Raw genomic sequence first — 22,763 nt, 5'->3', positions numbered from 1 at the left:
GCCTAACTGGTGTTTGCTATGGGACATGTTTACTGCTACAAACACAAGGACGTACTGCCCGCGTATACATCTGCGTTTCTACGCCTTTATATTCACCTTTTTGGTGGTCAGTGCAGCCATTTTGGTCGTCAACACGCAAAGAATGAGACAAACATGAGTGCCAAGGTTACTCTGCTTTTTTCGAAATACCACTCGTAGTAAAGCTTCCTGCTGTCCAATCAAATTTGCTCCAAAGAGGGTCTGCTACATCCTTGCTTGTGGAGTTGCAAATCAACTACTAAAAAAACGATACCGTGTCTGAGGAATGAAGTGTCCTAACTTCGCTTGCAGCTATGGCTCTGCTATTCTGGCGGTGTCATCGCCTTTTTATTGCAGAAAGTGGCCTCTGTGGCCGAGTGCCTCAGGCAGTCATCGACGAGGAGTTGGAGCTGCTTCGGTGTATGCAGCAACAGTCGACTGATCTGGTATGTTGCTTTTTTCCGGTCAGGTGGTCATTTCCCAGACCTGCTTACAAAGCAATTACATGATGTCCTCCCTTATGCACGTAATAGTATTCACTGTTACCTGCTTCGTTGCACTGCTGAGCTAGAGATCGCAGGTTTGATCCCGGCCATGGTGACCACACTTTGACGGAGGTGAAGTGAAAAAAACGCTTGTATACTTGGATTTAAGTGCACGTTAAAGAACCTCAGGTAGTCAAAAATTTATCTAGAGTCTCCCACTACAACTTGCCTTATAATCAAATTGTAGTTTTGGCATGTAAAGCCCCCAAATTTAATTTCTTTTTTTCCTTTACAGTCGCCGACCGTTTATTCGGACCTCACGGGGACTGTGGAAATGTCCGAATAAACAGGTGTCCGAAAAAGCAGATTAAGAAAAGAAAAAATGAAATCCTTTATTTCCACGCACTTATTCGGGCTCGGCAGTAGGCTTGAAGAAATCGTGAATGCGCCGTTGCACACTGTTCCGTTTACGTGCCATCAGATAAGCCTGAATCTCGGAGAGGGTCGTACGGTCACTATAGGCGGCTGAAAGCACAGTCACTGTTTGTGCACGCTCCGCATGCGACGGCAGCGTAGCACATGGTGCGTCATCTTCCGACTCGGAGTCATCGTCCGGCGGTGCAGCAGAAACCTGACGAATGATCTCGCCGTCGTCGAGTTCTGCGCATGTCAGTACAGCAGTGTCAGCACCTGTGAAACTGTCAAATAAGACGGTGTCCGGAATCACAATGCCACCACTGCGCAGGTCTCGGCAGAACATTTTCCGCGTCAGTAGGGAGCACATCGGAAGGCGACAAATCTTAGGCCTCCCGACACCCGCTTGCCGGCATTCCCCAGCGAAGTCTGCGCAGGCACTGTCGGCGCCATTGGACACTTGACGTGATGTTTCCGTACACCGCGTTGGATCACCGAAACCTCGACACAGCACACAAAGCAAACACCACCGTACCGACACCAGTCACACAAACGAAAAACGTGGCCTGCTCGCAGCGTCGTGCACGAAGCAACAAATCAGCTGCTGGATTGTCTTGACATGGCTTACTAAGCTGAAACCGGAACTGCTGTAGAGCCACTCTATCGAACCAGGCAGAAAGGATGATGATGAGCGAGGATTTCCAGTAGTGCCACTTCGTGGGGCAGCAAGGAGGCTCTGTTCAAAACAAAAATGGCGTTCAGCAAGTCGGACTATACACCGGTCATAGTCGGTGCATGATGCTCGCGATCGAGTTGGCTCAAGGAGTGTCCGAAAAATCAGACAAAAGGTTGCAACGTGTCCGAATTTTTGGCAGTTGTTATACATTATGGTCTAAGGGGAGAATGGCGGTGCCGCGAAGCTGACCGAATAATCGGGCATGTCCGAATTTTTGGTGTCTGGAAAATCGGTCGGCGACTGTACCTGCTTTGGTAGTTCAGTGGCTACAGCCTTTTGCTACTGGACAAAAAGTTGTGGGTTCCGTTTCTAGTTGTGCTAGACAAGTTCTGATAAATTTGGAATGCCAGAAATGCTTGTATATTGAGCATCTGGTGCATGTGAAAAAAAGAATGAAAAATGTTAAGGTTAATTTTATTTTACGTGTCTGCCGCAGGTTACATCGTATAGGTCACCAGTTCACCATTCTGCCAAGGTTGAGAGCTCTAATTTACTTACAAAATGCATAAAGAAACATGACAGCTGGGCTTAAGGAGATTGAGGGGATGGTGGACCCACTGCCCTCTCAGCGGTCACAAACTGTTGCAGCATGAGACGTTCAGTTGTGTTCTGCACCTCTACATTCCACTCCTCATTCTACACATTATGTCAAAACAAAAAAGAAAGCCTGCTTTCTTGCACAACACAGTGAACGTTGACACTGCATCACTATCCAGTGTGATAACCTTGTAAACAGTGGTGGCTGTTTGCAAGTTGAAATGCTGTTTGCAAATCATTCTCTCCTGTATTGGGAACTGTTTTTCATAAAGAAACCTTGTCTGCAGCAAAACATGGAGCGCGTCTGTAGTAATGCCATGATTCAGTACCTCAAGTCTCGGCCAGCCCCCTCGAGCGAGTCGGTGAAACGCATGAAGCAATGCCTCCGGGAGGACCTGCCACCTCACCCACTCTTCCAAGGTGGGCTACTCATTTTACCTTGTAGAGATTGTCTGAAATGGTCTGGAAATTTTGTGTGGGTAAGCTGAGTATAGGGGGCTTGGTCACTAATGTGGGTCAATAATGTGGGCCTTGATGAAAATTGAGAGTCAGCCCTACTAACAGCAGCACTTCCTTTTTTTGGATGAGGTTCATTGAAATGAATCTGGACTAGGGTTTCCCATGCTAGGCTGTGGAGAACAGAGGGATTTCAACAGCAGCTTCTTCAAGATCAACGAGCACCCGGGAGATATGAGTGCCTTGACCCACTCTGTTCACCACTTGCTGGGCTGGTATTTTGTAGCGATGCCTTTTCCTATTCTATGCTTTTTCAGGCTTTTTGCGCTTGGCCAGTGGTCAGAGCGACGGTCTGCCCACATTATCAAGGGGATCAGGCGGCCGTGTGTGGCGGATGATAAGAATAGCATAGAATAAGGCATAAGGCATCGCTACAAAATAGCGGCACTGAACTATTTGCCTTATTTCTTTCTCTTAGTTCTTTTGTTTTTACTTTAGTTATTTTCTCTTTTGACTTATCATGTGGCTGTACATAGGCATCATCATCCCTGTTGAATGAACAGTTTCGTGTTGAATACATCCAAGTACTGAAAATATTTGGTAGTTACAGTTGGCATACGACTGCTAGTCCTATCTTTCACTTAACTCCAGATTGAATATCTGCAAACTCAAACCTGCTGTGTAATGAGTCTTCACAATTTAAATGGCTCCGTTTGGCTGTTCATTGAAGAATGTGCAAATAGCCTTATTTCATGCATAGGCTACATGCACAATTGGCTGTGTGGGAATACAGGAGCCTCAGGACACTGAAGTCCCCAGCTCACTATGAAAGATTGTGGAGCTCCTTTGAGGCTCGAGCACCTTTGTATTGAGTTGCCTAATATATGTCAATGCTTTGTGAGCAGCCCGCAGATTTAAACAGATGTCTAGCTGCTGTTGCTCTCGCATGGCAGCATGAACACTGGTGATCTGAGATTGCAGTTGGAGTGCATTGGTCATTAGTTGCAAGAATGGTATAGTACCATAATTTCTCGATTCTGATGCACCCTCAACTGCAACGCGCACCCGTTTGCCATAACCTAAAGAAAGAAAAGTCCTTTAAAGTACCCCACACCTCATTCTTTCATACAGAAGTACAACTTTCATTCAGAAAAACAGATTTACTCCCAGTGCACTAAAGTTGTGATGAATAAAAAGAAGTCGCAGTTTTGCACGAAAAGAAAAGCATCTGTTTCTATATCAAATCAGTAGACAGCTATACGAAGTAAGGATAGTAGTCATATCGGCCGCGAAAACTTTTAAACATTTGCTAACTACAGCTGAACCCCGATTATACGACTTTGAGGGGACCACGCAAAACCATCACAAGATCCGCAGGTCATATAATCAAAAAACTATAACTATAGGCAGTGGGGCTCTGTCTCACCCAAAAAACGGCTGCAGATTGCCTGAATAAGCCAGTAGCACAAACCTGCACCGCTCCAAGGAAGGTAGATTAAATTATATCTAAAAAAAAATGGCAACCAAGCATTTAATTAGAGAAGGTGTGAGCAAATCTTTATTCTCATCTGTTCTTTTTCTGGACGTTTGCCCAGCCGCAACGCATCAGCTTTTTCTTGAGAGCTGCAACATCTGGCAGCAAGTCGCAGACATCATTGCGTGCACAGACCACCAAATCTGGGCGATGCTGTGCAGCACATCCGCATAAGTCAGAATGGATACGTAAGCGGGAACGGACGATTCGGAAACAAGTCCTCATCACTTGTCGTTGTCCGAGGTGGAGACAGTTTTCACTGAGCGGTATTCTTGGACGATCCCTTTTGGAGATACTAGTTTCACTTCAGTGAAATTTCGCGTAACTCGGTACCCAAAGCATCCCTGACAAGTGTTTTTGGTGCTACACCAAGCTCGTTATCAGTGCCAAGAGCACTATCAGCCGTATACTTCTATGAGTTCTGTACAGAGACGAGCCATTTCATTTGGAGATTGTACAGTAAAACCTCGTTAAACCGTACCTACTTAAACAGTAGTTTGATTTTAAAAGTAGTAAAGTCAAATCCCCAACTCAGCGGCCATTGAACATAATGTGTTTTGTATCCGCATGAACCATACCAGCGTATTGCGTACATACTGGTTAACACGTAGTGTTTCCACTTTTCGTCGCGCAAACACGGCGGTACGTTGTCTCCATCGGGCAACCCAACAGAAAAAGCCTCAGAGATCAGAGCAATGGCCTCCAAGCGTCCTGTGCATTTGTGCGTGAAGCCACATCAACACCAATATCATTTCGGCGCCGTGCCAGAGAGCGATGTGGCATTGTGCAAGCAAGGACTCGTATTATTGCCGAAGCTTGGATAATAAAAAGACGCCGGGTGCTCAGCGTAGAACAAAAATTTGACAGCATTCATGCTATCGAACGTGACATGAAGGAGTTGGCGCTGGCACGCGACATGGGTCTACATTTGACTACAGTGTGTGGCATTTGGAATGCAAAGAAGTTGCTCGGCAGTGCTGCTGCGACCACAAAGAGCTGTCGGCTACGAGGTTCGACTTTTTGCCATCGTTGCCTCTGTTGTTGCCGAAGTGTCGCCTAGCGACAGTGATGAGGACGACACAGGAAGTGACAGCACGGACAATTCAGGCCCAACAGTGGCAGAAGCTGTGCGTTACGTCAGCCTCATGAATGCAATCGTTGCGACGAGAATAGCACCCCGCAATGAAAAAGACGCCCCGCGACTTCTGCAACTCTACTGCGCCCGTGCACGGAGAATATGCCACGCCAACAAGGAATCTGCCATGCGAGTGTTTTGCCGAGAAGAGGGAGCAGGCCCAAAAGCTGGCTCGCAGCTTCAGTAAGTTTGAGGCTGCTGTCTTCACTGCCAGGCCGCTGGGGCATCAAACGAAAATAACGCTTTTGTCGTGCGAAGTGAATAAATAGTGCATGTTTTTGACCTTTCATCACACTCTCTCAGAGTTCCGTTTTTGACATGTAAGTGGGCGATCTCATGCTGTTTCAGTTAAAAGTACTATTGTTCAGTACATACTTTTTTCAGGCTCCGGCCAACTACGATTGAATGAGGTTTCATTGTACCAAGTCACTGTGAGGTCCACAGAGCCTTTTCAACCAGCCTCACATTTAAAGAGGGCCTCCCACTGATCCTGCCATCCGCGAATCGTTGATGTTGAGCCACGGCAGAGTATGCCTCCTTATCGACCAACGAAAGTGCTCGTCTCACGAAGCGGGCATCATATCGAATGCGCTACGTCACCATGACATCACGAATAAGCGCAGTCAAAGCGCAGAAGACCACAGGGTACTGCAGTTCCGTAACCGTAACACAAGTACAGCAAAAATGTCACAGATTTCAACCAAAAGCAAGTTTTGACTTCGGTTGACTTGTGTATGGATTGAATGGAGACATTATAAAGGTACAGGTTGCCAATGTAATGCTAAAAACCGCGAAATATAGGATATTTGTTTTAAAATTTCTGATTTTGCTGGTATTCTATTGCAAATGTATATATATTTTTTTATCAGCCAGCTGCAGTGTGTTCACATGCCAGCTTGCGTCTGCTTTTCTTTTCTTTTCTTTTTTTTTTTAGATCAGGCGGTACCAAAAGGCATCATACGAAACGAGGTCGAGGTAAAATTGCGTCGTATAATTGAGGTTTTTAAACCATTATTTCTATGGGGGTTTTGCCAGGACCAAACCAATTTGTCTTACAATGTGGGTTGTCTCATAACTGGGCGATGTATAATCGAGGTTCCACTGTAAATTAACAAGCATGGTGTCACGCGCGCACCAGCAAACATGAACGCCTCACTCGATGACCACGGAAACACGCTATCAAAACGCTGGAATGAGGAAGTGTTGGAGCAGGAGCAAGTGAATGCTGCCTCTCACTTCAACGCAAACTAAGCGACGAAAACACAGTGCGGTGCGCCTAGACGCATAGACTATCTCCCCATCGCAGATTGGTTTCAAGATAGGGGGCATGCATGCGACTGCGCCATACACAGCAGCCGCTGGAATAGAACGCCTCTCTTTCTGTTTGCACCAATCCCGCATGCGAGTTTCGGAAACTCCAAATGCCCGTGATGCGGCCCAATTTTCATCCGTCTCCCCACACGTGATCACTGTCCCTTTAGTTGCAGTATCATGATGAACTCGCCATGTTTTTGCAGTCAACACTTCTATGCTGATAGAGCAAATGCATAAAATGGGAAGACAGACGGTGGACTAACCTAAGCACACATACTACAGCACATGGAGGAAGCTGTGGCAGCTACACTCGAAGCGAGTACTAGGTGGCTATTTTGAAATGCTGATGGCGATATGATAACGCAGATTTATGGTTGTACTTTATTCTAACGTGCATGCATTTTTTGGACCCGTTTTATCGGAAAAAGAAAGTGCACATTAGATTCGAGTAAATACACTTTCTGCTTGTGGCTACAAGCTCGTGCGACGTACACTACTTTCCATAGGCAGTGCCTGCTGCTGTGCTTGGCCCTGGGTGCATGAACGTCGAGATTTTACACACCTCATATAATATGTTTGTGCAGCAAACTTTCATTGCTCTGACGCCGTGCAACACACGTGCAGACACTACAGATTGTAAATTACATTTAGCGCAATACTCTGAGAGTGCACCTAAGGTTGGCTCCACCTATAGACAGCGTGCTTCTGCTGTTAACCAAATTCCAGCCGCTATAGTTCGGCACTTATGAGCCGGCAGTGATGAAACAAATAGCAAGTGATGCAAGCACGTCTGTGTATCAAAGCAGATATCCAATACATATGTATTTGCTTTTTATACTCACTTTTAGCCACTTACAAGAAATTCAGGCCCAAGTGTATGAAAGTACAGCAGTTACACAAGAGCATACTGTCTCTAGCCACGCTGGCACTGATGGTCAGGAATTTAGAAACATCAGCTGAATCGGTTTGGCCTCAGTCGTCACCTTTTCACTACTCTCTTTTTACAAGAAAAGTATGCAAAAGAGGGAGCAACTCGACTTTGTCACTTAACGTAGCTGCTGCTCTGTTGTAGTTCGTGTTCGTAGTTTCTGTTGTCAGTGTCACATGTAGCTTAGCTGCAACAGTGGCCAAAACATGCACGAATGCTGTCACAGCCAAAAAAAAAAATGTCGTTATTACTCCATTGTGCCCAATGTGCTGCAGCAAAAGCCGAATTTACCACAGACTCTCGAATTGCCAGTGTCTGACGTAACTGCACTTCTTTTTTCTCTTTCTTTTTGCCATTTCTCATCAGCCAAGTCAACGGAAGAAGATACAAGGGCCAAATTTCTACAAGGCATGAAGAAATTCAAGCCAGCCAGTGTGAGTTTACTGCATGTAGTGTAATTAATTTAACTGCATGTATTGTATTTATGTTAATTTGAGCATGAAGATTTTTCTGTAGCTCATATGCAGCATTGACGGGTTCAGTTACTGTTCCACAGTGGAACCCGCCATGGTTGCTTATTGGCTATGATGTTTGGCTGCTAAGCACGAGATCGCGGGATCGAATCCCGGCCATGGCAGCCGTATATTTATGGGAGCGAAATGCAAAAACACCCCTGTAGTTTGATCTACATGCATGTGAAAGAACCCCATGTGGTCCAAATTATTCCGGAGCCCCCCCAATATGGTGGGCCTTATAATCAGATAGTGGTTAGGGCACATAAAACACCATAATACGTGGTTTTTTTTTTTTTCTGATGAAAGCAGCACATCTTCACTTGTCTTGTTTTGACACGACGATGCAAATAATTTGCAACTAATTAGTAGATATTTCAGACAAGGCTGTATTTTCCACCACACCAATGCAAAGGGAATTCCTTTGATTGTCATTCGTCTACAGTGACGAGCTATCACAGATAACAGCACTGCCTCAACGGAAGGCTGACTACAGTTGTAGAAAGTGCCAGAAAGTAGCAAAAAAGGTGTCAATTTCAGTTTTGTGTATTGCATGCATTTTCTTTTTATGAAAATTTTTTTAGCACATCAACAAATCAAACCCATATGACTCTCACTCTAGCAGATTCAGAAATAGCTTTAGGCCTCACAAATATTAGCATTAGGCCTTGTCAGTGAGGCATGCTTAGGATTGTTTAAGCTCATCGAAAACGACCACAACTACTTTAATGCTTGTGTGTGTCCACTTGCTTGTCCCCATTGTCAATGCGCTTTAACATTCCTAAAATTTAGTCTCGTATCCCCCCTTTTTTTGTATTTGTTGTACTTGACCTGACATACACAGTCAGCACAAGCACTGTGGTTTCATCCGCAGTGCTTGTGGCTAGTAGTAGTTTCATTTTGGCTCGGGGTATGTCGGCTGCATGCCTTCAGAACCGCGTCATCACCATAGGTGATTGCATTGATAGCAACCATAGTTTACAGCATTTGCACAGTTTGCAGTGACCAATACTTTCATGTTGACTCAGTGCAATATGCACTCACTGTGTCACAAACACAGTGGAAGCTGTCAAGGATCAAGAGCGATTCCACCACCGCTTGCACGCTGGCATCAAACCCACCAGCTACATCACGATGAACGGACTATCTGTCGCCGACCAGCTCACTGTCGAAAAAATAATCGGGTTGAGCATGCGGTAATGAAAAGCAGTAAAGCACGTGTCAGATGAAGATGCAGGTCTTGCACCATTGCAGCACTGTGAAGGAAGTCACGAGGCCTTCTCCACTGCAAGCACTAATCAGTCACGAGATGGCAAGCATTTCAGCTTCCGCACTGCTTTGGTGAAAAATAGAAGCAGGGTTTGTGGATTCGTTCAGTAAAGAGTTTGTTAATGTAGTAAGCATTTGTTTATTGTTCTCTTGGTAACTTTGATTAGCTGGAATTTGGTTAATTCAGACATTTTTTACAGTCCCATGAAATTTGAATTCACCAAGCTTTGCTGTAGTATTACAAATCTTTGTCTGTCATTATCAGTAGGCAGTTTCAGGTGATGCCAACTCCAACCTCAATGTTCGCACCGGTGAGGGTGGCGATTAAGTGAGAAAAGCAATGGCTGTTGTGATGAAACCCGTGATCATTAATCTCAATGTAGTCTACCTTTGTTATGGTACTAGGGGATGAAGATAGAGTGCATGCTTTGACTATACTTTTGTCTATCTGTAGTGACAGTATGACATTGGTTAAAATACGGACTCACCAGGTCATAAGCACTTCCACATGCCAGTGGGTTGACAAGCTTTTTTGGCAACTTGTGTTGGCCAGTTGTGGAACCTGGTCCCTTATGTTCTGGTGAATTCGATCTTTCAAACTACCAATTATTCAGACTTTGTGGCAGTTCCCATCGATTCCAAATTATCCGTCAGTGACTATTGAATCAAACACTGGATTGTGTTGCATGCCATACTAAATGATAATCGGTTTGCTTTGGCCTCCACTGGGTACCCCTGAATTCTTCCTTTGTAATCACTCACAATGGAGCAAATGAAGCCTTCTGCAATAAGAATGTTGTTTCAATGCGCGCTAGAAGTTTCCTATTCTGTTGCTGTGAAACCATTGCGGGACATGCAACTGGTGCTTGCTCATGGCATTTTTTTCGTTGCAGACCATCTTTGAGATTGGGAGCACAGGCAAGAGTGCGGCATTTGCGGTGATGAAGAACAAGCGGCGTAAGCACGACAACCTCATTGAACGCCTCTCACTGAGGGCACCTGCAAAGACGGAAGAAGACATGCCGGCAGCCAAGCATAGCGACACCAGCAGTTCTGCTGTCATGGCGGGAGAGGAAGAAATAGAGGTAGGCGCTTTTATTTCCTTCATCCTTTTTTTTGTTTGTTTTTTATGTGCAGTCTTCACATGGTTGAGCCTTTAACAACATTAAGTATAGTTTTCCTTTTACAAAGTTGCATTCGAGCAGGTACAGTCGCCTACCGATAACTAGAACTCAGCAAGGACTGCCTAAAGTTTTGCACAATCTAGAGTCCGAAGTATGAGTTCACCACAAACCAAGTGCATTTATTTCAAGAGTGCGGAAAAGTGTTTCAGGGCCCGTTTAAGAATGTCTACTTTTGCTAGCTTTTCGTGAGGCATCTAGTTGTACCTCTAACGTTATATTTTGCACACAAGCTGTTCTGTGTCTACACTATCTGATTGAAACTAGCCTTATTGCATGGTCTAAAATAAAGGTGCGGATCACCTTGTGCAGATTCTTTTTCATGTAGCAAGTGGTAATGTGCTGCCACCCCCTTCTCCCCTGCAGAAAACCTTTGCAACTGTGATCAGCAATAAGACCAAGGTGCCAAGCAGGAAAGGTGCCAAGCGCGGTGCAGGCTCTGAGCCGGCAGCTGCCAAGAGCAAGAAGGCCAAGCCAGCCTCGTTCAAGGATGAGGAGTTCTACATACCCCACTTTGCTACAGACTTCCACTCGGAGAAAGGGTGAGTTTTAAGAACTACATATGTTGTTCTTTTGATTTTTTTTCTTTCTCTTTTCTTTTTTTTTCCAACTAATGTCAATGTGTAATGCATGCACTGTCCCCCTGCATGGGCTGAATTGGCCTGCATTATTTTTAAATAAGTAAAGAAATATCAGTTTTAGTCACACTTGGCACTGATTCTGTCTGTTTTCTCGCCATGCCTTGGCACCTTATGAGGCCCCTCTTTCCTTTACTGAAGGTACTGTCTCAATCACAGTTAGTCGGAACATGTTAATGCATGGCATTGTGTAGTGCCAGCACATTCTAATGCCTTTAATAGCACAGTGCAACATGTTTCTAGGAGCTGGCAGTGAACAGGATAGTAAAGGAGGGTATTAACAACATAATATCTTCAACCAGCTCTGCATTGGTTCCCTTTGCTGTGATATGCATTCTTCTAACACTGAAACTTATAATTGCTTGCAAGAGCTCAATTATGTCACAGCTTGAATGTGTGTCTGTATTCAAGAAATCCTCAATCGATGAATTTTACTAACCATTTGAAATCTCTACAAAGCAATGCAGGTTGTTTTATTTTATCCCTGTACAGCAGGCAAACCAGTATGCCTCTCATGAAAGTGGTTCTCTATCTTTAAGTTTGGTTAATCAACACTCTCTTCATAGTCTGGTATTCATTCGTAAGTTGTAGTATTGCACAACACATTATCATAAAGGTTTGCGCTGTTTACTACCCACCCATATACAGTTAAACCTCAATACAACGAACTTCAATATGTATATCAAAATTCTTGATGTAACAAAGTAGTCAGCTTTTTATAACTTCTTTTCCATGGAATGCCATGTAGTTGGAACCTCAATACTTCTTTGTGTTTATGCACAATTTAAATATTACAAAATTTCATTGCCGCCAGGAAGGAATGTCAAGGCAATAAACGGAAACTTCCGCGGATGTAGATGTTCGAATGATCGAACTACATGAGGCTCCTTGTGAATGCACTTTTCAAATCGCATGCTGCACAACAGAGAGTAGCGTGATGTTCCTTATGAAGTCCAAGTGCAGTAATATCCCATGGCATCCTGCGCGCCGCATGCTTTGGGTACGATGGAAATTTTGCGAGATTGGGCTGTGAAAGATGGCGTCTCGACGCACACTGCGCAGGAGAGGGAGAAGTGGGAGGGGAGCGAGCGCACACTAGGGGGTGGATGGGAGTGGGGGGCTCTTTAGTGGGAGGTAGGTTCGCATCTCCTTTGCTGGCCCAGGGCTGTGGCTGTGCAAGCAGGTGCAAAGACTGGCAAAGCCAAGATGGCCATGTGCCGTATTTTCCTGCGCGTTTAGTGCTGGAGGTTAGTAATCTCTAGGCAACACATTGAAGTGATAAGCAGTTGAAGCATTCACTCCCCGCTGCCAGCACTTTTCAGGATGTCATGCTGCTGCGGGCAACGCTGTTGGCCAGGGGGGCGGGGTGGACACAAAAGCGTCACTATCTTTGCTTTTTATTGCCAATGTGGATATATCGTCGACACGGCATGAAATCATATTTTTTGGTCCCTGACTCTTAAGCTCAGCAAAAGATTTTTTTTCTTATTCAAGTTTGTTTTTTCCAAAAATTGCCCAATAATACGGAAAATTTTGCAGCCCTTTCGTGTAAGAAAAATCAATTGGCAAATGTACGGATTTGCATAAAAGGTCAAGCTTGAATATAACAAAATTTCAAAATAACAATGTAATGTGCCAATTTTACCAACTTTGTTATACCGAGGTGTCTACAGTCCGCATCCATTACAAGAGATCTGCATACAAAATACTTTCATATATAACGGACCATTCTTCTAGCTTAGTTTAGTCTGCCTATATTATCAGTGAAACAAATTCTGCTTTTAGTGGACCTGTCTATAGTGGACTATTGGCTTCAACTAGCAAAATTTTGTGTGCATGTAGACGGTGCATATACAATGTACAATGCATACATGTGTTAGTACACTGCACGCAACTATTTCTGGCCACTTGTGAAGTGTGTGAAAATGAACTTTAAGGAATCAAAATACAACCGTCGAGCTTTCTGCAGCGGTGTACTGTGCGACACCCTGCCTATCATCGGAGAATTTTCAGGATGGCCTCGCAAAAGGCTCACCACCGCCCACAAATCTCGGCTCAGTGCCGAGGGCGCCGTTGGGCCTAACCCACTCGCTTCAACGCTATATAATAAAGTGCTTTAAAAATAACCACTGACAATCACAAAATGCATTGTTTGGAGAACACTTTATTTCTCATCAAATCAATTCGCAAGAAGAGAATGGGCTGCTGTTTGCAGTGTTCAGACTGTTGAAGCAGATGATGCGGCCAAGCCGTCGGATGCGGCTGTGGCCAGATGTGGGCTACTAGTCAAACTTGCTTCATTCATGCTACAAGTACCACTTCTTTGTATTTCGCAGGTTTTCTTTGAGGCTTGGGAAAAACATTTATGTAACACGTGTTGAGCAGCATAGAGCTGGATCGGAAATTTTTCAGGGTGGTCTGCAATTTTCTCATTGACATTTTGCTCTGAATGTAATATTTGAGAAGTTAACAAAATAATAACCTATTATGTAAAGAGATGAAATACAAAAAACTGTCTTACTTAAGTGACGGTGGGCAACATTACCTTGATTCTGTCCAGCCACATGGCACTTGCATATTTTAAATCTTGGCACAAGTTACATGGAACACCTAACACATCCACCTTTAGGCAATACCCTTCGGGCCTTCTAAGCATTTATTAAAGCAATGAGAATGAGAGGTGCAGTGCAGGCCGTGCTTTTCACCTCGCTGTGCCACAGTGTATGACGTGGTCCTAAACTAGCATTGTAGTGGAAGAAGTTTAATCTGTATCCACTTAAAATGCACTAACGGCTAAGAAAAGCTGTAGCTACTCCCTTACCTATCCTGCATACAGCTTTGTAACCACTGACCTCTTAAACCAAAGTGACTCACTTAGTGCACATACCATGATCACTTTTCAATGAGCAGAAGCTAACTGCACTGCTTCAACTTGTGGTGTGGCTGACCTCAAAAGTGCTGTTCCATAAAGTATGTCCTACTTTTGTGGAAAGTGCAGCGGTCAGTGTAGCAGATTCCAGCATCAGTGCATACACGGTGGTGTCTACAGTGTGGATAAGTATTGAAAATGCATGAAGGTGTGACATTGACCCCAGCAAAAGAAAGGTATAGCCACCAATGGACGTACCTCTGTGACGCTTTAATAGGCTATAATGTGGCCACCTGCCACCTATGCCACCTGCTTGAGTGGGGCTTGTCCGAGTGTACATTGCTCACAGAAACGAAAGCAGCTCTTGCAGTCAGTAGGTGCGGAAGTAGATCTGGAGTGTGCATGTTGTGTGGCAGTAGTTTGTGCGAGTGTCAAAATGACTGTTGCTGTCTCCTTTCACCACCCAACACTGTCATGCAGGCTGGAACTGGAGAAGAGCTTTGAGCAGCAGGCGTCCCAGGCGGTGCTTGACTTGACAGGGGACGACGACAAGTACCTCAAGCAGCAGAAGAAGGCCCTCAGATGGTCAGTGGAGCTTATCCCATAGTTGCCTTTCTTTATTGATACCTCGAATGCAGTGACACTTCAGTTAGTAAAGCTGTTAGTTAGTTAGTTAGTTAGTTAGTTAGTTAGTAAAGCACTTGTTATACGTGACTGGCAGCTCTTTCAGTAGCACTTTGATGTTTAGCGCCCATACTGTCTTCAAACGTAAGCACTGCAGCTTATGCAGTGCTTATCTTTGTACTCATGCGCAACAGTCCAGCAGGGATGTAGACAGAATGGTAGAAAGAAGATACGGGGAGGAGGCGGAGAATGGGCAAAGCCGACACAGTCACGAAACAAGAGAATAACAGCCTTGCCATTCTTTGCTCGTGACAGCTCGCATACATAGGAGGAGCACGAAAAAGGGGGAAAGGCCGAGACGGAAAGCGTGCCTCATTTGGAGCCTTTTCACTAAAAGAAACACTACCACAAGACATGGAAAAAGTTGCAGACAAATTGGATAAATGTATACGCAAGAACTAGGGGCCACGGTACTGCGCATACTACATTCAAGATATGGTACGGTGAGGTTCAGTAAGCTTCTGCTGCTTCTGAAAAATAAACACCATGCAAATTGGTTTAGAGAACAACTGACGCTCGGCGTGCAGTCTCAAAGGTGCAATAAAACATTGCCATGTCAAGGTGACATGACGCTAGCGGCCGCCCCGCAAATCAACGCTCTTGTACCCGTCACAGTAGCTTAAAAGGCAACTATGGTATTATTTAACCATGTTAGCATATTGCCATTTTCAAATAGCATTGACAGTCCTGTCACTGCTAGAGTGTTTCAGTTTGCTTAGAAATTCATCAATAATTTTATATAACCAACAAACAAAATATCGAAACCAAAACGGGTAGCTGCTTTGTGTGACGTCACGATGAGTCAATGACGTCAGATCGTACACTACCATAATGTAAATCCGCAGAACACATGCTAAACATGCAGTACTCATGGTGCGAACGCCAAAACAGCGAAGCTAACGATGTCTCCTGAGAACATGGAGAACTTTTCCAGCTCTTTCAAACTAAGCAGCAGCAATTTCAGCAACGATATGAGCACTGAAGGATCATCATTTGCTTTTGACCTGCTGCTACCGCACGAGGCAGCTGACGTGCTCAAGGTCAACGCATCGTGCTGCAGCAACAGGAAGAGAAGCACCAGTTATCACATCTGTCAAAACTATGATTGTCAGCCGTGGTGTCGTAGAAAATGGAGCTAGTTTTGTCGTTTCTGGGCAAAGCGACTCTGTAGTCACCAACGTCACAAACAAGGGTGGCCAGTAAAAAGTCATACATTCATGGGCATGTCGGGAACATGCAACCAATCTATGAAATTCATTTTCAGGAAAACTAAACTTCTGGTCATATTGTTTGGCACAGATGATCAGAGTGCAAAAGAGAGTGCATATTCAAAATTTTTATTAAGGTTAGTGGACAGCGAAAAAATTGCAGTCATTGCCCTTAATGGCTGAGGCATTGTTCGAGGTCATGGGTTCAATCCCAACAAGCGGTGATTGCGTTTTGAGAGGGATAAAATGCAAAAACACTCATGTACATAGGTGTAAGTGCACGTTAAAGAACCCCAGGTAGTCAAAAACAATCCGAAGTCCTCCACTACAGTGTATCTCATAACCCAATCGTAGTTCTGGCACGTACTGTCTATCTATACTGTCTAATAAAAAATCACGACCTAAATAAAATATCTGCTCCATACAGTGACTAGAGCTGAATGTTTCCTTTTAAATGCAACCAATTTCATTCAATGCAGCTGTTACTGTATAAGAGCGTGTCTATTCCTGAAGTAAGGTAAGTTGGGAGTGATCATATTCATTTTCTATTTCGTCTTTTGCATATTTCACACTCCTTTATGCTTTTTGTTTTGTTGCACATTACAGGGATCGCAAGAAAAAGCGTTTCGTGCGTGACGACAGTGACCCCAAGAATAAGAAAATTCGAACAGAGAGCGGTGCCTGGATTCCAGCGTCGTATAAATCGGACGTGTATCCTTACTTCTTTTGTGTGCAGCCTGCTATTTTGCCTGCCAGACTACAATAACAGGAGGAACACTTGCAGAGTAAGCACATAGTGTGCATTGGCAGGCATGTCTGATGTGAGAATTTGTTGCATGTAAGAATCTGAATTTCTGAGCGCATTCTTCCAGCATGCATTCATTTCAAGATTTGCTGAAATGGGCTTTAAGACTCATAGTCACGACATTTTTTTTCGTTCTCTGTTTGCTTGGACTGGAAGAACTAGCATAGTATTACCATTGTGTACATAAGGGTATTGTGATGCAATTTAACAAGAGTAGACAAACACTTGTCTGTCTTCCATTTTCATCTGCTCTAGTAACTGTGGTGCACAGTCATGAAAGCAGAGCTTTATTTGCCTCTTCCCTCTCTGTGTGGGTGACTGCTGTCGTGCATGATTGGCTGGTCCCGTACATAGTGCAAACGGGACAGGTGATGTTCATAAGTGCAGGCATGAGCTCTAACACCCACACTATCATCATTCTCTTACCTTCACCGTGACCATTCCTCCATTGTCTTGCCATTGTTATTGTTCCATCATCTTAACTCTGTGGTCGTCAAGTAGTCGTCATTCCATCTTCATCATGTTGCCATAGTCACGAAGTCATTGTTTTTCTGTAGTCACTCTTTCGTGACCATGCCACGATGTAAAGATTGCCATTCCAGCGTCATCATCCCATTGTCATTAGGCCGTCATTGTTGTCATGCATGGGTTCGGCATGTTCGAGTGCCAGTAGTTTTTTCAACTAGGTGTTTCCTTGGGAAAATGTGTCCAACTTGCTCGTGTGCTTACCCGCAAATGGTTGATAAACAAGAACAGCATTCCTTAAGAGCACCTATGACAGCTTTGCTTAAACCAGTTGCCAAATTGCACGGAATTCTCATAATTTTTTGCATACAGCGGCCAGCTAGCACAAGCAACTGCACAATAAGCAATAATCACCTTGTATATCTAGACGTGGACTGAGGCGTCATTATGTAATGTGATATCATTCCCATACAGCAAAAGCAGGGAGCAGCTCATGATGATGGTTGAACATGTGTATGAGAAGCTGTATCTTGTCAGAGCTTGTTCTGATTTTTCATATTCCCTAGGGACTGCAAAAACCTTCGGAAAAATCAGGCAGTCTGGACAAATGAGTGCATGCACAAAACGTACCATTTTATCAGTATTTATGAGGAGGAGAGTCAAGGACGAAGTAGCAGACCATCGCTGAGGTGGCTCTAAAAAGAGCCATTGATAAAGAGAATGAAATGCCGACAGTGGTTGCTGTCAAAGCAGCCAGCGTTACCTTTGTCTAGGGTCTCTAATGCCAGTCTGAATGCAGCCTTTTACTGCCCTAACGGCATGAAAAACTTGGCGAATCGCATTTGCACGGCATGCCACTTGCACGCAATAATGTCTGCTTGAATTTTGGCTAAAGCGATGTCGTCACTGTACGCTAGTGACAGCGTCATCAGCACTCATGTCAATTCAGAGCTAGTCTTCAGCATACTCGTCAGTAGTTGGAATCATCGGGCCCGCTGGCACAGGCGCTGGCTCTTCATTTTCAGTTTCGGAGTCCTCCAAATCACTCGACGGACGAGTTAATTCCACATGGAGGTCGAGCTCGTTGTCAGCATCGACGAATTGTTAAATAGTTGTCTATGTGGGAATTGCAACACCAGCAGCAAACAGGTCGTCAATCACAAATTCCATGGAAGGGGACTGATCGGGCACACTGCCATTAGCTTCAGACGAGATCACCATGTCAGTACTGAGTGTGAAGCCCGCGTAGTGAAAACGGTTGCAAAGCATGTCTGGCTGCGTGTCTGAAGGCATGCCAACAGCAGGCCTGAGATTAACGTTGTAGCACGGCTTGCAAGTCACCCTATTTTGAGGAAATCTGAGATTATCTGCTTGGAAATGCAAGACTCCTCGCTCACGTTGACTCGTGGCCAGCCACTCTCAACTTGCTTTATGGTGGCGGCTTTCTTTTCCGTCGTCGATGTGCAGCAGTGCTTTCCATGCTTCAAAACCATCAGCAAGAATAATGAAGGCAAAGTTGCTGCCAAATCCTTTCAATGAAAAAAACGCACCATTAAACAGGAGGAAGTTTGGCAGCAAATGTCAAAGGGGCTAGAGCTAGTGCTGCAGAGTGCATGACAGTATAAAACAGCCACACAACCACGCATCAAACACTATGTGGCCAAACACAAATCGCTGCGGTGGCATTAGTTGGCTACGGGTGACAGCAGATCAGCGTGTGAGAAGTCTGGTTCAAGGCTGTGAGATGACATTCGATTAATGACATTCGATTAAGATAATTCGATTAATGCAGTTTCAGACGTGTAATCAAAATAAATAGTAAAAAAAATGGGCGGTGAAGGGTTTCATCAGTGTCCAAAATTTCAGACGTCCTTATAACATTGGCTCTATGGGGTACATGGAGGTGCCAAGGAGGCATCAGAATTATTAGACATATCTGAAAAATCTGTCGTTGACTGCAATAGGTTTTTAATTCAACCAATAACCTTAGCATTAACACAATGAACACAAGTAAGTAAATTCTGTAACCCTTCTTTCGATTGTGTTAACATTACAGTTATTGTTCAAAGCTGTTTGTATATTATGTTTGTGGTCCCAGGCACCTATGGCAGTGCTAGCAATGCTCCTTCACTCATATACAGTCCAGCTTCCTTATGATGATCCCAGTTGTAGTGACTGCTCAGTCATTATGAACAAAGAAAGTTTGACTGTTAAAATTTTTGTTTGGTCTGTGCAGTGCATCCCGAATAGAACAAACATGTCATGGCTCCGAGCTTTTTTTAGAGCGAATATGGTAGTAGAGCCGTGGAAATGTGGCATTGGACAGAGGTTACCGCGCATTCCATAAAAAACTTTTTCACAAGGCTGAATTTCACAAACTGACATTGCGGAATCATGCTTTGTCAGCAGTGGATTGGATGAAGAAAGTGAGGAGAATGTGGAACTGATACCTTAATTTGTAACGGCATCAACGGTGGTCAAGTACGCTGAGTCACTGAATTAGCTCATTTGTAGCAAAGCTCTTGGTGATGAGCACTTGTCCACATTGAACAGTTTGGAAGCCGTGATTATTGGGTGGGTATCGAAGAAGCAAAGCAAGCTCATAGATTACTTTGGAAAACAATAAATGTTTTTGTTACGCATGCAGACATTGTTGTTAGACAAAGAATGTGGCATTATCTGGCATTGAGACTCTGTGAGTAAATCATAGATAAACGTAATCCTGTACAGACTCTAGAGGCTGTTGGTGATCATGAATTGTTTCCTTGCCAGGCTCTTGAACGTTACCTTTGTCTTCTGCACATTAATCTTCAACCCCTTCTCGCACTCTCTCAGTTCCTCCATCATTTGTTGCCATACATTTCCAGTGTTGCTGAGCAGGACAATGTCATCTTCAGACCAAAGGTTGCCAAGATATTTACCATTGATCCTCGCTCCTGCACTGAATAGCATTGGAGAGAGTGTCTCCTTGCCCGACCCCTTTCTTAATAGGTAATTTTCTACTTTTCTTTTGGAGAACCAGGCCTGGCTGTGGAATCTTTGTAGATATTTCCCAAGATATTCATGTATGCCCTTTTACTCCTTGATTACACAATGCCCCATAACTGCTGGTATCTCTACTGTATGCAGTACCTTGGGCACAATTTTCATAGTGACCACAACCATTTTTCTTTTGCACAGGCAGGTCACTCATAGCTTTTATTCACATTTAATGTGAAGGAAAAAAAAAAGAAGGCGCACATTCGTGGCCCACCACTTCTTTATGGTTTGGCAAAATTTCGTCATGAGGATGCAACAGCATTGCATTTAGATGCGAGGCACACCTTAGGGTACATACACCCAGTGCAAACTTCTCCCTGTGCCGGAGGAAGGCAAAGCTGCCCGTATGTGTAATCTGCATGTCTGCTTTGTTCTGTTGCTTATCAGGAAACAGAGCTGCTACGTTCTTGGAATTCAACTGCAGGAAGTGGCTGCGTTGCTTTCTCTAGCTTATCGCGTCTTAGCACATGAAAAGAATATCTAGGATGTGGACCCTTGACCTATGCTTCCTCAGCTACAAACAGTGGAGAAAGAAGGCGCAGATGGACGCTCGGGACGAAGGAAGCGGTGACGACGATGATGGTGAGGGAGGAGTTGGCAGTGGCCTTGGGAAGCAGAAAATTTCAGCCTGCGGTGAGTTATTTTGTTTTGCCATGGTGGTGATGGGCATTCACGAGTATTACAGCAGCAGCTGTTATAGGGACATTTCAGCCACATTTGCATTGTCACCCTTTGTTGTCACTGTTGCCAGAGTAGCTCCCCCGTAATTGTCAACATGATGTCTTAATGCTGATGGTTAAATAGAGTGCAGTGGACTTCCGTTTAATTCGAATCCGGTTAATCCAATTTTTCAGGTAATTCCATCTCGACCGAAGGACCAAGCCGGCGCCCATACATTTCTATGGGCCCAAACTTCCGTGATTTCTACCTCAAAATTGGCCTTCGCCAGATAATTTGAACTTGATTTGTCAACTTTGCAGCAATACTGCCTTGTTATACGGCGAAGCATACTTAGAATGAATGTGGCCCGCTGTATGCGTTTCTTAATTAGGGAGGCACGCATGCACCGTGTCTTCGGTCACAGTGCGAGCACCTGGACGTCTAACAAACATACTGGCAGCCATTCAGGGCTGTTTCTGACGTTACTGTGTCCACCATGCGTGTCTCGTATACGAGACTGTTAACAGGGCCCAGTAAGCATCCCTAATTATGCGCGCGTGCACCGAGAAGCGAAGAAAAGCCATCTGTGTCTTGGGAAAACTAGCAAAAAAGAAGGCAGTAAGACGATAAAGCTCAGAAAATCGAGGGGACGTTTAAAGTCGGCAAAAGAGCAGGGGTCAATCTAAAACTCTGAAGCCCAGCCAGCATACTTATTAGGCGTCTCAGTGCTCTTACTGTGACCAGAGACGGTGCATGTGCGCGTGTAAATTAAGGGACAGTAATGTAATGTGTAATGTCCCGTAACAATGGCATCTTTCCCTTCGCTTGGTATGCTTCACCGTACAACGCAGCTGTATTACGGCGAAGCTCGCCTTAAAGGCGACTACTGCAAAGTTAATTAGCGACGTGTTTCGGTGTTTCTCTGCCTTTTGTTTAATTCGACCAGTTTTGTCGGTCCCGTCAGGATGGAATTAATGGACGTCGACTGTATACACACATGCAATTTTTTAGAAAATCCTTTATAAAAGCTTTATAAGCCTTTGTAAAACATGGCACGTTCCACGTGAAAAGTTGCACTCCAACCAAGTGCACCATCACAACATTGTCAAAGTGCAAAGCACTGCAGTGGCTCACAAAGGCACGCCGTAGCGTGCGCTACAAGAATGTTCACAAGCACAAAGTGCTTGTGAACCAGTATCAGGGAGAAAGAAGTTAAGCAAGCCAAGTTTTCGTACCAGTGCCTTTTGATGCTTTTTGCACTTCTTCAATGGTCACAGCAATGCTCAACTTGTGTTACCAATGGGATTAGCCGGCCGTGAACGGTGGATCATAAGAGTGGCATAGAATCGAGCACAAGGCATCGCTACAAAATTGTGGCCCACCAGGATGAAGCAGCACACATGTACCATGAATGAGGGTAAACAAGTGCAGTGCGAGGCTCAGAAGTGGAAAAGCCGAAAAGTTGGTGGAGGCATTCGCAAAGCCCGACTTCAGGTGGGCATGGATGCTCACATTATTTATGCGTGAGCGACAGACAGGCAAGTTCCTGGGTACATAAGAAGGGAGGCGGTAGATTTCTTTCGACCGTTTAGATTTCGCAATTTTACCTAGACTTCAAGTGCATCTTCAAAGAGAGGCGAGGACAGGCTTGACTGCACTGAATCTACAGTGAGCGAGCGCATGCTTCACAGCTCAAAAGTATGGACTGCACATATTACTTGTAGAAATTTCTATTTCTATTACTTGAAAGGGGCCGTGACCAGGGATTATCAAGGAAATAGTTCTTGGTGAAGCTAAAGTTTCAGAAAACACTAGTAACGCCTTGGAGGATGGAAAGCTTAGGGGACGTGCCCCAACTATCTCAGCTGCATTGGAG

General features: G+C 44.5%; 1 protein-coding gene across 1 annotated transcript in view; it reads left to right on the top strand.

Annotated features, from left to right (window-relative positions):
• LOC135909459 (ATP-dependent RNA helicase DDX54) overlaps positions 1-22,763 on the top strand; it is a 47,291-nt gene that overhangs the window by 19,801 nt on the left and 4,727 nt on the right. Inside the window, exons 10-17 of the mRNA XM_065441451.2 lie at positions 376-464; positions 2,478-2,610; positions 7,924-7,991; positions 10,232-10,423; positions 10,886-11,061; positions 14,507-14,611; positions 16,525-16,629; positions 20,742-20,860. Of these exons, the coding sequence (XP_065297523.1) occupies positions 376-464; positions 2,478-2,610; positions 7,924-7,991; positions 10,232-10,423; positions 10,886-11,061; positions 14,507-14,611; positions 16,525-16,629; positions 20,742-20,860 (987 nt within the window). The remainder of the gene's footprint in view (positions 1-375; positions 465-2,477; positions 2,611-7,923; positions 7,992-10,231; positions 10,424-10,885; positions 11,062-14,506; positions 14,612-16,524; positions 16,630-20,741; positions 20,861-22,763) is intronic.

This window comes from Dermacentor albipictus, chromosome 3 (assembly GCF_038994185.2).
Source record: "Dermacentor albipictus isolate Rhodes 1998 colony chromosome 3, USDA_Dalb.pri_finalv2, whole genome shotgun sequence".
Taxonomy (NCBI): Eukaryota; Metazoa; Arthropoda; class Arachnida; order Ixodida; family Ixodidae; genus Dermacentor; species Dermacentor albipictus.
The sequence above is the reverse complement of the archived record's forward strand: the minus strand, read 5'-3'. Positions and strand labels throughout refer to the sequence as shown.